This window comes from Meriones unguiculatus, chromosome 6 (assembly GCF_030254825.1).
Source record: "Meriones unguiculatus strain TT.TT164.6M chromosome 6, Bangor_MerUng_6.1, whole genome shotgun sequence".
Taxonomy (NCBI): domain Eukaryota; kingdom Metazoa; phylum Chordata; class Mammalia; order Rodentia; family Muridae; genus Meriones; species Meriones unguiculatus.
The window spans coordinates 51,327,868-51,343,270 of record NC_083354.1 but is presented as its reverse complement, the minus strand read 5'-3'; the positions used below and the strand labels follow the sequence as shown (position 1 = coordinate 51,343,270).

At 46.5% G+C, this 15,403-nt stretch overlaps 1 protein-coding gene across 3 annotated transcripts in view; it reads right to left on the bottom strand.

Annotated features, from left to right (window-relative positions):
- Positions 1-15,403, bottom strand: part of Mras (muscle RAS oncogene homolog) — a 50,576-nt gene that overhangs the window by 11,192 nt on the left and 23,981 nt on the right. For all 3 annotated transcript variants that reach the window (XM_060385448.1, XM_021636604.2, XM_021636603.2), the window contains exon 2: positions 14,095-14,305. In XM_060385448.1, the coding sequence (XP_060241431.1) occupies positions 14,095-14,287 (193 nt within the window). In that variant the 5' untranslated portion in view covers positions 14,288-14,305. The remainder of the gene's footprint in view (positions 1-14,094; positions 14,306-15,403) is intronic.

Genomic DNA, 15,403 nt, shown 5'->3' with positions numbered 1-15,403 from the left:
TGGAATAGAAACAGATGCTGAGATCAATATGGAAATTGTTCAAAACACTGAGAATGGAACTACTGCATGGCCCAGACGTTATCACTCAGGTACATGCTTGGGTGAGGCTAGGCCACTGCTCCAGTTCTGCCGAGAAAGAGGAATGAAATACTGTTGTTTGCAGAAAAATGAAAGTAGAAGTCATCCTGCTAAGTGAAATAAGCCAGATTCAGAAAGGTGAAGGTCACGTTGCCTGTCATATGTGGAATCTATATTTAAAAAAAAAAAAAAAAAGACAGGAGTGGTGGTACACTCGGGAGGCAGAGGCAGGCAAACAATGTGAGTTTGAGGCCAGCCTGGTCTGCATGATCGAGAGACCCTATCTCCTACACACACATACACACACACACATACAGGTATAAAGGACATTCTTTGAAAAGAGAAAAAAAGGTAGGGGTAGGGGAGGACTAGAGAGGATAACAGGAGTAATTGTATACATGTGAAGGTGTCATAACAAAGCCCATTGTTTTGTACAGTATATGTTAATAACACTGAATTAGCAATTATAGAAAATTAGGAACGATCAAACACATACAGCCTCATAAACCAGTAACAACGGAGTGTAAAACCGAAGACAAAAATGGCTGAAAGTTATGCTTGGCCTGAGGGGACATGCAGCCAGGATGGAAGAGGTGACATTTTGCTGGGCAGCCTCTGCTTTGACTCACATGCCTGGGAACACCTGGGGCAGACCCCAGTCCACGACATGCTACCCAACCTTCCTAGGGGAGGCTGCGGGTTCCCAGGTTAGGGCTCTCGAGAAAGTAACTATGCCTGTGCTCCTCATGCCTCGGCTCGCTCCCGCAGGTAGGAGGCCTCTGGGGACAGAGAGTCTTACTCACTGTGGGGGGGAGAGGTGTTCTGCCAGTGTGTGCGGTGGTGCGGGCAGAAGTAGGAGGCAGGGAGGGTCTCCAGATGGAAAACGCCAGTGCAGCAGGATGGCAGGGAGGATGCTGGAAGATCCAGTCCCACACCCCAGCATTACGCAAGTCTCAGGTGGGTGGACAGCCAGTATTGAAGGGTGCCAGCCCGAGCCTTTGCTGTGTCTGTCAAGGCTGCCTCGTCCTTTCCTTCCTCCTCTTTTTCCGTTCTCTCCCCTACTTCTCCTTCTCCTCCACTCTTTTCTTCCTCCTCTTTATTCATCTTAGTTGTGGGTTTACCCACCTGGATCCAGACGAGCTGTCCAGATTCCAAACACGGGCTGACGCTATGACCTCCAATTTGAAAGCCTCTTCCCCTCCCCTCTGGTTGTCCCAGCCGCCCTCTGGCAGACCTGTGAGAAGGTCTCCCTCATGGGAGGCCTCTGACTCTCCCCCCTGAAGTCTTCCTCCAGCCCGTGACTCAGTTCCTTGTACTTGTGTGTCCTGACCTGGCTCCTGTCTACGCTTTGTAGTGGGTGGCAGAGATCAGGAGCCAGGTACTGTTCCCTTGGGTCTTCCCCCAGATGTAGCTCCAAGGAGGACTTGAAAAGGTGTGGGAAGCACAAGGCACATCCCAGTACTCAGGCAAGAAATGCCATGACCTTGGTGAAGCAGCCTTTTTCGTTTTAAGGAAAAACACTAAAAATTGACTTTTCAGCTGGCACTGATCAGGAGGAAACAAGGGTTCCAGAATACAGAACAATAAAGATAGTGATGTCTAAAGACCATAATATCCCCCAAAGACCATGTCTAGAGTTTGCTGTCTTTCTGGGCTCCCCAGTTCTACCCTAGGAAGGGAGGACCATCAAGCCGGTTTTTCAGGCAAGTTTGGTGGGAAAGCCTGTGCCTTCCTTAGCTATAGGTTTGCATCAAACCACAACACCTCACAGAGCATGGCGACAGGCTTGTTCCTTCCTGTCAGAACTGTGCTTCTTCTCTGGGTCAGGTGTGTAACAGGGCAAGGCTGGGTGCCTGGCAGCAAGGCTGGGCGCCCCAACCACTCGCTGTCCCCAGCAAAGGGGGCTGCTGTTTTTCAACTGCAAAGGCTGTGAAGGCCAGACCACCTCAGAGCACCTCCAGCGAAAGAGCCAAAGTCTTACAGAGCCTCCTGCTGGCTTCCTCACCATGGGGGAGGATTCCCTCTGGCAATGATACCAGCTTCCTCAACACGATGGCTTAAAGGGCAACAGCAAGTAATATTCCACAGCTACCAGCCCCAGAGATGCCTGTTCACCGTACCAATACTCTTCCAGAAGGGGCACGGAGGGAGGAGACTGTGGGGCAGGTGTGTATGAGGCTCAACAGCTCTTGGGTTGGTGTCACTGAAGACAGGCCTTTGAAGGACTCTTGCCTCTGTCCCCATCCTCCCCACCTCTCTCCCTCTCTTTGCTTCCTGGTAAACAGCTTCCTGCTCTATATTTCCTGCCGCCATGGTGTTCTGCCTCACCTTAGGCCCAAAGTGGTGGAGCTAGCAGACTGCCAACCAAACCCTCCACAGCCGCGAGCGGAAACAAACCTTTCTTCCTTTTAAACTGTTCTCTCGGGTATTTGTCAGGAATGAAAAGAGGAGAAGTTGCAGAGGGCAGCAGAGGCCTCAGCAGCATAGCCAGAGCTCGGGAGCATGATGGGGGCAGAACAGAACCTGCGAGGGGCCCTGGTAGCCGAGAGGGACAGAGAGGGACAATGCTGCCCCACAACCCCTGTTCCACCTCACGGGAGCCTGGAGGGCAGCCTTTCACAAGTGAAGAAACCGAAGCAAGCTGAGGCCAGTAAGCTTCGGGTTTCTGTGCTAATGAGCCATGGAGTATGTTTTGAGCTCTCACTCCTATCTAGTTCCTTATGCCTACCTGCCTATGAGCAAGAAGCTAACCGGACATGTCCAAAGCCTGATGACAAGCAGGTAGGAAAGGGAGGGCAAAGACAGATGCCCAAGGCTAGCAGCCGTGGAAGGCTTGAGGCCATTCTTCCAATACCCACTCCCAGCTGGCTCCATCCACATTCTCCCCAGGCTCCACACCTACCCTTGGGCGGACACGCAGACCTAGGAAGAGAAGAGGCATGGCTGACGCTTTTAACAGAGTCCTGAGCACCTAAGGATTCTAACATGGCCGTGGCCAGCTAGGCTCCTAGTCCCTGTAAGTACTCCTTAGCTCTCACCTCCATTCTCACCTCAGACACAAGTCCTACTCAGAACAAATTTCACGATTCCACCCGAAACAGTTCAGCTTACATCTATAGACCCCTCACACATTGCTGGTGGGATGCAATGATAAACACATGACCCCCAGCAGGACACCTAGGAGAACTGAAAACGTTAAGTCCACAGAGGAGCAAGCAGCTGAGTGTTCTCGGCAACACTATCCATCCGAGAGCCAAGAATCATTCAAGTATCATCCAAGTGGAGACAGCCCCAGGAACCAAGGAAACAGTAGGCACAGCCAGTGCATCAGCCACATTCGAAAGAGAAGAATCTGGTGTCTACTGCAACTCACGGAACCTTCAGAGCACCAAAGCCACTCGCAGAAGACTCATGCTATATGATTCTATGCATAGAAGAGGTAAGAGCAGAAAGTCGATTGGAGAGTTTGGGGTTCGGGGGAGGGAGGATGAGGAGTGGATGTTCATGTATGAATGTCTGGGGAAGGGGCATGGAAAAGGTCCAGAATTGATGGTTGTAACTCTGGTGATTATTAATTTGTGAACTGATTGTTGATTTATGGGCACTCAACTTTGATAGGTGCAGTGATATGGCCCTGACAGACTCATGTTCAAATGCTTGGCCCATAGGGAGTGGCATTATTAGGAGGTATGACCTTGTTGGAATAGGTGTGTCCTTACTGGAGTGGACATGGCCTTGTTGGAGGAAGTGTGTCACTGTGGGGGTGGGCTTTGAAGTCTCCTATATTCAAGCTACGCCCAGTGTGGTACATAGTCTCTTGCTGCCTGTGGATCAAGATACAGACCTCTTCCCTCCTCCAGCACCATGTGTGCCTGGACGCTGCTGTGCTTTCCACCATGATGATAATGGACTAAACCTCTGAAAGTTTAAGCCAGCCCCAATTAAATGTTTTCCTTTACAAGAGTTGCCATGGTCATGGTGTCTCTTTACAGCAGTAAAACCCTAACTAAGACAATCGGTATGCTAAAAATTGCAATTCTGCATGTGGATTATATTTCTTTCTTTTTCCTTTGTTCTTTTTCTTTCTTTCTTCCTTCCTTCCTTCCTTCCTTCCTTCCTTCCTTCCTTCCTTCCTTCCTTCCTTCCTCCCTTCCTCTCTGTCTCTCTGTCTCTCTGTCTCTCTTTCTTTCTTTGGTTTTTCAAGACAGGGTTTCTCTGTGTAGCCTTGGCTGTCCTGAAACTCTGTAGACCAAGCTGGCCTCAAACTCACAGAGATCCTCCTGCCTCTGCCTCCTGAGTCCTGGGATTAAACTGTATGCCACCACCACCTGGCTGTGGATTATATCTTAATAAAAACCATATGAAAAAAAATCAGCTTCCCATTCTCTGAATCCCGCGCTCTAATCCTCCTCTCCTGCTGGTAGATGTCTGTCTACACTTCTAAGTCCATTTCTTCCTCAAGGAATACCTGATTCTGCTCTTCATATGAAAGGCAGTTCATATCTGACGAGTCCAAAATTAATCTGTTGATTCCCAGTCTCACTTCATAATTTCTTTTTTCTTACCCTGTCCCATGACTAATCTCCATCCACAAACCTTGTGCGTCTTCCTAAATCTATATCTGGAATCTACTTCTTCTTGCTTCCTCTCCCATATCCCTAGGCTACCACCTCATTGAACCCCAGTTTTATTCCTCTACACATCATCCAGAGCAAGCCTGAAACCATCAGGGTGGTCATGTGCCTCCTCTGTTCCAGGCCATCAGTCCCATCCAGCCACCTCCTCAACTCACCTGCTAGTTTCCTTTCCATTAGCTGTGCAGAGGGAGTGTGTTTACTGCAAGGCCAGTTCATCTCACCCTTTAGCTTGTGCATCCCACGTGACCTAGCAGAGCTGTCACCAGACCAGCAGGAACAATCTTTGGGAGGCCCTGACCCTGGCCTTTGGCCAGCTAGGAAGATCTGGTCAGTAGCCTCTGTTAGCATAACCCTAAGGGCCAATCACCAGCAAGAAAGGATTTAGGAGCTGGCCTATATGAGGGAAGCTCTCTACCTGAAAACCCTGCCCACCCACCCCCTTCCCAGCACCTTGGGTGTCAGAGAGTTCCAGGCTATTGAAAGTGTTCGTGCAGGAATGGCTCACATAGCCAGGAGAAAGGGTCAGGCACAGACCTGTAAGGCTGGATTCATCACCTGAGGCCAGTGGTCACACTTGCTCTCACAGGGAAAGAGGGAAATTCCCCAAGTGACTGTCTTTGGGAAAGAGGACAAAGGGTAGAGGACAGGCAGACTCTTACTGTACTCTCATTCTTGCTCGGAGACCATTTGATGTGCCCACTGTAATGTTGGCCAGGGGGTGGTGAACATAAATGACTGCTGGGAGCTCAGAAAAATCTCTAAATAATCATTCCAGTTCCTTCCTGCCCTTCTCATGTCCTCCTCTCTTCCTGCTCTCCAGAAAGAATGTGGATTCAAATGTTCAGGGAAAAGCCAGGTCCAGGCCCCCCAAGAGAAGACAAGAGCACTTGTGTCTAGTTTTGGGCACAAGCCTGGGTGGAAATGTCCTGGCTTCTGAGAGTGCCAGAGGACAGATGGCCAGGATTTTGCTCTCCACAGAGACAGAGCCCTGGCTAAGGAGGCGAGGAACAGCAAGGTTGTGAGCTGTGTCTGAGGGCTCCTGGGCAGGAAGGCTCTGGAGAAGGGCTCTTTGCTGTTTTGTGACAGTGGAAGTTCCAAAGGCTGGCAGGACAGACCGTGAGCTTGGAGCCATGTGGGGAGGGGAGGCCCAGAAGGACTTGCTTCTCTTGTAAGTGGGCAGAGGTATGTGTCACCAGCTATTTTGCTTAAAGCCTGCGCCAAAGCAGAAATCAACATGAGAGGATGAAGGACATGCTTGGTGGGGTTCAGAGGCTGAGGCCCAAGTCAGCCATCGGCCAGGTGTGGCTCCAGACAAGTCACTTCTCCATCGGCACTGGGTATAAGCAAGGGTCCATGACATGATGAGCTCAGTGGCCTCCAGGCTCTAGCTCAGCAGAATCACCAGGGACATGGCGTTGCTAAGACAAGGAACTGAACAGAGGGACCCAAAGAGAATTACAGAGCACAGTCATAGCTGCTCTTTTCATAACAGTCAAAAGAGGGGAAGGCCCATGTCTATCTTTAGAGGGAATGACAGCAGAAAGCGGCACACAAGGCAATGAGATATTATTCGGCTTTAAAAAGGAAGGAGAGTCAGTACTAAATAAAAGAAGTCAGCTGTGAAAGGACAAGTATACAGTCCCAGATTCTTAGCATGTGTGTGAGGTACGTCGCGCTGCCACATTCAGAGACAGGAAGTAGAATGGTGAATGTCATGGACTGGATGAAAAAGGATGTCAGTGTATAGCAGGTATGAGTGTCACTGGGGGAGGTAAAAAAAAAAGTTCTAGAATGGGCAGTGAAGACGGTCACAGGGCAAGGATAATGCACTGAACAACACATACCTGTACATTTAAATGTAGTTCTAATAATGGATTTATATATATATATACACACACACACACACGCATACATACATATATCACAACAGAAAACCTCAAATGTACTCCAAGACTCTGCTCAAGGTTCAGGGCTTCCTGACTCATGAAATGAGAGAACTGGGATGAAGTGAGGCACACAGGTACAAGCCAGGGTAAGGAAGGGTCCAAGAGACCAGGAGAGATGCCAGACAGTCAGGAGGAAGCACTGAAGGGAAGCCCACAGTCGAGGGGTGGACAGATTGTAGAGGAGATGTCTCCAGCCCTACTGTAGGCTGTGAGATGAGGGCCTCAAGCCTTTGTGGGGAAGAATTCAGAGCCAGCTTGCTCCAAAGCCTAGGGGCTGCACTGACATGGAATGAAATGAACCTTTGTGTCCATCCTCCAGGTTCTGGGAGGACAGTGCCAGTGTGGCTCCTCAAAACAAAACAAGAAACAGGTTTGTGATGTAGCAAGAACCCTGGGAGCCACTGTCCTGGGAGCGGGACCTCGGAGCCGTCCTCCTGTGAGTGCCCGCAAACATGACCACAGCTATGGGGAGCCCAGGGGGACAGGCCAGGGATGGGATGGACTCCTGACAATCTAGCTGTGTGCCTTCTCCCTGGGAGCTCATCTCCCATCCCGGGCATCACCAGAACTGACCGTCACATTGGAGAAGATTCTCCTGCTCGACTTACTGTGCGGTGTGTGGTGGTCTCTGGGTGTTTGAGCTGGCTGCCAGAAACTCAAAAGCAGCAGTCAGCTTCACCAGCACTGACAAAGCACCCGAGAAGACCAGCTCAAGGGAGGAAAGAGTTATTCAGAGATTTTTCCCTCACAGTCCTTGGTTCTGTTGGTCACGGGCCTGTGCTAAGACCAAACATCACGGTGGGTGGCGGAAATGTATGGAGGCCATAGCTGCTTTTCTCATGGTGGACAGGATGTGAAGAGCAAGGGAGGGTCTGGAGACGGGGTAGAACTTTGAAAGACACACCTCCAGTGACCTGCTTCCTCCAAGTAGCCCCCACCTCCAAAAATGCTGCCTCTGTCTGGTGACCAAGCACTCAGCACAGAGCCTGTGGGAGGTACTCCGCACACGAACCGTAACACTCGACCCAACTTTTATCTGCAACAGCAGCTACCACAACAGCATTTGTAAGAAGTAAAGAGAGTGTTCATAGGCTTTCCAGCAGTCATGCCCAATGACATCATCACTACCATGGCGATTCCCACCCCCCAACCCCTGAAAGAAACGGACCCCAGAAATGGTCAGTGTTATGTTCAGGCTTAAATATAGCAGGCCTTTGATTAAGGTTCTCTACAGACGGGACATCCTTTTTAAAGCCATGCTCCGTTGAAATGTTTTAAGCCTTTTTTTTAGGATGGGAGGCCTTACACTGTAGAATGTGCTGGTCTAGGTACCTAGTGTCTACTCTTAGGCAAGACGGGGTGGGCAATGCCCTGTGCTAAGTGTGCTGACTAGTATTATGTCAACATGATATAAGGTAGAGAGTCATCAAAGAAGACGAAGCCTCCAACTGAGAAAAGGCCTCCATTTGATTGGCAAGCCTGTAGAGCACTTTCTTGGTCAGTGATTGACGGGGGAGGACCCATCCCACTGTGGGTGGGGCCATCCCTGGGCTGGTTGGTCCTGGGTTCTATAAGAAAGCAGGCAGAGCAACCATGAGGAGCAAGCCAGTAAGCAGCATCCTTCCATGGCCTCCGCATCGGCTCCTGTCTCCAGGTTCCTGCCCTAATTGACTCTTCCTGCCCTGACTGCCTTCAATGGTGGACTGTGATGTGGAAGTTTAAGCCAAATAAACCCTTTCCTCGCCAACTTGCTTTGGTCACGGTGTTTCATCACAGCAATAAAAACCCTAAGACCCTCAAGCCTGGTCTTACCAATGTGAGCCCCAAAAGTACTGCTGCGGCCATGCTTCCGCTGTCTCTGCAGCTGAGAAATGTTATCTCAACATCTAAAAGGCACTCTGGAAAATGCTTTTTTTTCTTTTCCTCCCTGAGAAGCAAATGTTCAAAGTTACTTAGAAAAACATTAAAGAAGCTTACATGGCAATAAAAAGAAATAACATTGACGGAGCCACAACTTGTACCAGGCAGTACTCTCCTCTGTATCTATTATGCAGTATTTCTCTGAATGTTTTCCGTGGCGTGCAGCCCAAAGCCAAGTGCCAAAAATGGTTCTTTTGAGAAATCCTAACAACACAGTCTACTCTGCTCCCGATATACACTTATACAGTAAAGGATTTTTATAAAACCTGCCGTAAAGAAACTCATCTCCACCTATTTTATTCAGCCTGTCCTAAAGTATGGCACATAGTCCAATATATGGGGCCTACAGGTATTTTAGAAAGTGCAAGCTGGCTGTGATGGCACAAACTTTCCATCCCAGTAATATGGAGACACAGGCAAACAGATCTCTGTGAGCTCAAGGTCAGCTTGGTCTACACAGGTAGTTCCAGGCTAGCCAAGGCTACATAGTGAGACCTCATTGAAAAAAGAAAAAGAAAAAAAGGCAACAGAACAACAACAGCAAAGAAAGTGTAGAGAGTGTATAAATGGTGTCAGTGATATGGCTGAATGGTAAAGGCATGTGCCCCCAGTCCTGATGACCTTAGTAATCTCTAGGCCCACACAGTGGAAGGAAAAAACTAACTCCTACAAGCTATCCTCTGTCCTCCACATGTGGGCCACAGCTAAGGCATGACCACATATGCATGCACTAAATGTAATAAAGAAAGTACATAAATGTAAATTTTTAATAGCTATGAGTATACATGTTTTCACTAAGAATTAGAAAAACAAGATAATGTAGCGAATCTGTCGAACCTGTTACTGCATATACATTGTTCAGGATTTGATAATTCATTTATTTATTAAAAATATTTGTTCACAGAAATAGCAGGGGTGGGTGAATACTAGTGTAGACGTCTTGGTCATGGAAGACCTCCCCAATAAAGTGTCACTGACTAGGCTGTGAGTGCGTCTCAGTCGGTAAAGTGCTTGCCTACCATGTCAGAAGGCCTGACATATACCTATAATCCCAGGACTTGGGAGGAGGAGGCAGGAAGATCAGAAAGTCAAGTTCAACCTCAGCTGAACAACAGGTTCAAAGCCAGCATGCCATACACGAGACCTGCTTTAAAAAAAAAAAGTACAAAAGCTTATCTTTTCTGCAGGAAAAGCATGCAAATTCTCAAGCAGGGACACACCTGTCTCCCTGTCACCCAGTGAAACTGATCGAAATTTCATGCTGCAGACAAGCCCCCACAGGCTGGCGTGTTCCACGTGAGATGTGTTCCTTATACCATAGCACGAGTCCCTTCGGTGAAGGGTGGTGATGCTGAGAGACGGAGGGCAGGCACCCAGCTCAAGGTCCTCGGAGTTTCAAGGTACAGGGCACAGAGGGGAAAGTCAGGAATGATGAAAGCCATTTTAATATGATGGGAGGGCCTGTTGCCAAGAGGCTGTATCAGTCCTGAATGTCTGTGTATTTAACAAAGTGTTAAAAACAAACAACAAAAAAAAAAAAACTGCACCAGACAAAATCCCAGTAGAAAATAAGGAAATTTACAATTATACCCTGATGTGCAGCACTCTCCTCTTACTAAATAACAGAACAAGTATCCAGGAAACCAGTGAAGATGCAGGAGACTCGGACGACGTTATCTGTTGGTGTGATCTGCGAGACGCTCACAGACGTCCCATCCAGTATCGGCAGACCCTGAGAACATCTATGAAGACAGCCCATCTTCCGGGCACTGAGACAAGTCTAAGAAAAAGACCTCAAGTAATGTACTGTATGTTCCCTGACACACTGAAATCAGAGATCAAGAACAGAGAGACCTCTGGAAAATTCCCAAATACTTGAAAACTAGATAAGATGCCTCTAAATAACCTATGGGCCAGAGAAGAAATCTAAAGAGAAATTAGAATTTGAACTGGATAGAAAAAAAAACACAAGCCAGCTGCAGTGGCACACGTCTTTAATCCACCTAGCGCTTGGGAGGCAGATCTCTGTGAGTTCCGGGCCAGCCTGGTTTTCATAGCAAGTTTCAGGACAGCTAGAGCTACATAGTGAGTCCCTATCTTGGAGAGGGAGGAGGGAGGGAAGGGAGGGAAGAAGAAAGGAAAACATAGCATATTACAATTTGTGTAATTCAGAGAATTTTATTGTGCCAAAAGAATATCCCAAGAAAAGGAAAAAATTTACTCAAATCAACAATATCAGCTTGCTTGGGAGGCTAAGGTGGAAGGATCATAGCCCAGGAAGAGACTAGCACACATGAAGCAGCAAGACAGTTCTTCAAGGACATGGGAACAAGAGAAACCTGAATCCAAAGTAAGTAAAGAAGAAGAAGAGTTATGAGTGAAAATCAATGGAAGTAAATGAGAAAAATCAATGGATGCAAGTGCTAGCTCTTTGAGAAAATCAATACTTATAAAACCCAACCATGCCTGATCAGGGGGGGAAAAGATACATTACAAGTATCGGGAATGAGAGATGACATCACTGTAGAATCTACAAGTACTATAAAGATAATAAAAGGATATTATGAACAGCCTTATGCCAATAAAATTTCTAACTCTGAGAAGCTGAACAAATTTCTTAAAAATCACAAACTACCAAGGTTCAGTGAAGAACAAAGAGGTGATTCAATGCCCTTATGTCTATTAAAGACATTTAATTTATTGTTTAAAAGCTTCTCCATAAAGCTTGCTGTCCAGATGGTCTTGCCTGTGAATTCTACTGAACATGTAAGAACGAAATTAAACTCTCCCAGAGAAATTGAAAAAGAAGAGCTAATTTCCAAATCATTCTAGAGGGCCAGCATTACGTTCATACTAAAGTTATATAATAAAACATAATAAAAATATGATCTAATAACACTCAAGAACACAAGCAAAACATTTCTATATTGAATTACTTCACACTAAAGCCAATAGTATATGAAACTCATCATCAACTCATCATAACTATGTGCTATTTATTTCAGGGATTAAAAAAATTAGCTGCACGTTAAGAAGAGGCCCAGCAAGATGGTTCAGTGTATGAAAGGCATTTGCCATCAAGCCTCATGATACGAGCTCAATTTCCAGGCCCTACAAGGTGGAAGGAGAGAACGGATTTCTCCAAGCTGTGCTCTGACCTCCATATATGAACACATGCCCCAATCCCCCACCAAACACACGCTCACTAAATTAAACTAATTAAAATGTAAAAAAAAAAAAAAATAGGGGAAAACGCAATAATTAAGAAACTAAAAAATGAAAAAAAAAAAAAAAAAAAAAAGAAACTAAAAAATGAAGAGCCATATTACTGTCTCAGCCAGAGAAGGCATTTGATCACGTCAGCATTTGTTCCTGATTGGAAGCCCTCTGAAAACTAGGGGAAGGAGCTTCTTTGACCCGAAAGAGCATCTCCACCAAATAAATCTACGGTTAACAACAGACTAATGCCGAAAGACCGACCACGCCCCTTAGGATCAAGGCAAGAATGTCTGCTCTCATTGTGTCACTCAGCATAGCACTGGAGATTCCAGTCACTTCAGTAAGGCAAGAAAAAGAAATAAAAACCATCCAGAGTTGGGGTGTGGGGGTGGGGGAGAAAACTTCCTTTACCATAGCATGATCATCTATGCAAAAACAAGTCTCACAAAGGGCCACTAAAGCTAATAACCAGCCAGTTATATGATTAACATATAAAACTCAGTTACAGTGGAGGGGCTCAGGAGCTACAGGGAACACAGTGTGGGGGAGATGGATTACAGTAAAGCATACTGGACATATATGTAAAAAAAAATGCCAAAATGAGACCAATTACTTCATAAGCTATCTTAAACTAATTTTTAAATTAATTAGAGATCATTTAAATTTATATATTCTAAAAAAACACCAATGTACATAAAATAGAAATAAATTATTTTTAAAAAAAATTTCTATATTCCAACAGCAAACAACTGAAGCTGAGATTTAAAAAAAAAAAACATTTATTATGACATCAATGCAGTTATAAGTATATCCCTGACAAAGTGTACATAAAAGACCTATGTATTTGAAAGCACAAAACAATTCGAAGATCAAGGAAGGCCTAACTAAATGGAGTGTGTTCACAGATTGAAAAGCTCAGCCTTGTCAGCTAAGACATCAGCTCTCAAGACTGAGGACGTGGTTCAGGGCTAGGTCACTTCCCTAGCGTGTGTTAAGGTCCCAGGTTCAGTACCCAACACTACAAAAACTCCTTCAGATTGCATACAAATTCACCACTACCCCAAACAAAACCAGAAATTTGAACGGAATCTATAATTTGCATATCCATTCTCGGGACTAGCGGGTTCGTTATAACGTTACAACTGTTAAGGCAGTAGTATTTGTCTTAAATCAGACATCCAGATCAAACACAAATTTCACAGGGAATTGGTTGTCACTAGAGGGTCAAAGGCAACTGGGAGTTGGAAGGAAGAATCTCTTCAACGAGAAACTCACAGGCGAAGTATATAGAGTAGATAAAAACCTAAATGAAAACCCCCAAACAATTAAACTTCCAAAAGAAACCATGAGAAATACTGCTGTGACCTTGGGTTAAGCAAAGACTTCTCAGACAAAATACCGAAAGCACACTCTGTAAAAGAACTCATAAACTAGACACCGTCAAAACAGAACCGTCTAGTCTTTGAAAGAAACTGTTATGAGAATGGAAAACAAGATACAGACCGAGAAAAATATTTGCTAACGACATTTACCTGAAAGAACCTTGTAAGCCAATGGCTCTCCTCTTAGACCAGCATCCTATGATTAACGGGCCTTTGTTCAGGAAAGCGACTTGGGCAGCAGGAAACCATGTCCACTGGGAATCTAGAGCAGTGGCCTCTGGCTTCAGTAGTCCCTACACGGTGTGCTAAACACAAGACATTGCCCTCTATCCTCAGAGTTTAAGAATAAGAAGGGGCCTGGGAATTCACTTTTCTAGTAAGCTCCTTGGCCACCACCCTTTGAGAAACACTAATTTTGACCGGAGTAGGAGACAATGCCAGATGTTAAGATCTCCCGATAAAGGGACTAAATAAACTCTGGTTATTAAGAAATAATTTTTAGGTATTTTGAGCACCTCCTATTCTTGGTAATTCTTTCTCAGCTTTCCTTAATAAATCTAAAAAAGGAGAAATTTTCCATTTCCCCACTTTCACTAGCTTGAAACTTTTCTATCTGCTCATCAGTACTTCTGCTCAAGCAAGCAACACCCAACTTAGCACTTCTGAGCTGTCGGGATTCTAGCCTGGCCTCTTCCTCCAGTGTCCGCTTTCATTGCCACTGAGGTCTTTCAGCACTCCATCAAGATGTAATCTCTATCCAGAATTCCCCCTGGTAGCTGCCTTCTGCCTTAGAGCAACCACCCCATAATAACAGCAAGCAGAAAACCACGTTGGGCCAGTAAAGCCTCTCTAATTCCTCTGATCCTCCCCACGTAACAGCCCACCCCATGCAAGGTTGTAATCAGGTCTCACCATCCAAGATGGCCCATTGATTGTCAATCTCTGTATGCTTCAGGTAGGAGTCTTCAATGGTGGGGTCGTAGTCAGGCACAAAGATCTTCTGGAAAAACTGGATGGTGAGGGCGCTCTTGCCCACACCTCCATCTCCCACCACGACTAGTTTATACGTGGGAAGGTTGTCACTGGGAACAGCGCTGGTTGCCATGCTTTTTGGTAGTCAAACCTAGGGAAGAAAGACACATGGAATGAGGGAGGGGTGTTTTCTTTTTGGACTGGGGGAAGATATTCATCGGTTTTCTTTCCTGATTAGGGAGAGTTATTTATGGGTTTGGTTTTTATAAAGGTACAAATGCTAGCCCCTGCCCCAGAACTGTACGTGTAAGGAAGAGGGCTCTAGGCTGTGAGCAGGGATAGAAGACGCCAGGGTTCACCTTTCAAATCATCTCTTATCAATTGAAATGCCCTGAGAGAAAACCGGAGGCTGTTGAGCCCAGAGGACGAAGGTGCTGTGTGAATCAGCGCGCCTTGGGAGGCCATTCCCAACTCAAATCTGCCATCGTTTCCTCACACGCAGACTTGCGCTTTATCATGCTAAAGTCAGACCGGCATTCAAAGAAATCTCATCCATTCACTTAAGCTGGGACACTAACTAGTTGAAGAGATGGTTCTTAGCCAGAGGCCGTTCTCTCGACTGCCCAAGGATATTTCCAATGCTGGGGTACTTCTGGGCATCACTGGCACTAGTGGGTAGAGGCCACAGTTGTCACCAAACATTCTGGAATGCACAGGCTGGCCTTCCCCAGCAAAGACTTGTGGGAGCTAAGGCAGAGCTGGGAATGTGGGGCCGTGGTTCTGGAGAACGGTGGGGCCTTCACAGGTCAGGACTGACTGTGAAGAAGTGACAAGAGATAGATGAAGAGCAGGTGACCTTGGGAAACGGTGTGTCTCGGAAAATGCCCAGAAAATGACGCAGGTGGGGGTCATGGATGGGGCAAAACAGCGGGAGTGCCGTCAACCTCCTGCAGGCTGGCAGCAAAAGTCACACAGTGGTGAGGGAGGAACACTTTGTAAGGGTCAGAGGTGGAGGCTGACTTCAAGGAACATGCTTTTCTATCCACAATAGGAAGGTTGCACAGATGAACTCACAGCAGTCGTGACAGCACGCACATGACCCGGGCAAGCTCAAGCCCGGGAAAATCCCAGTGTGGAGGCAGTGGGGGGAGGTGGACACCAAATTCCACTGCTAGCTGAGGATCTCTTGGTATTTGTGTATGTGTATGTGTGTCTCTCTCTTTTTGAATGATTTACTTATTTTTATTTT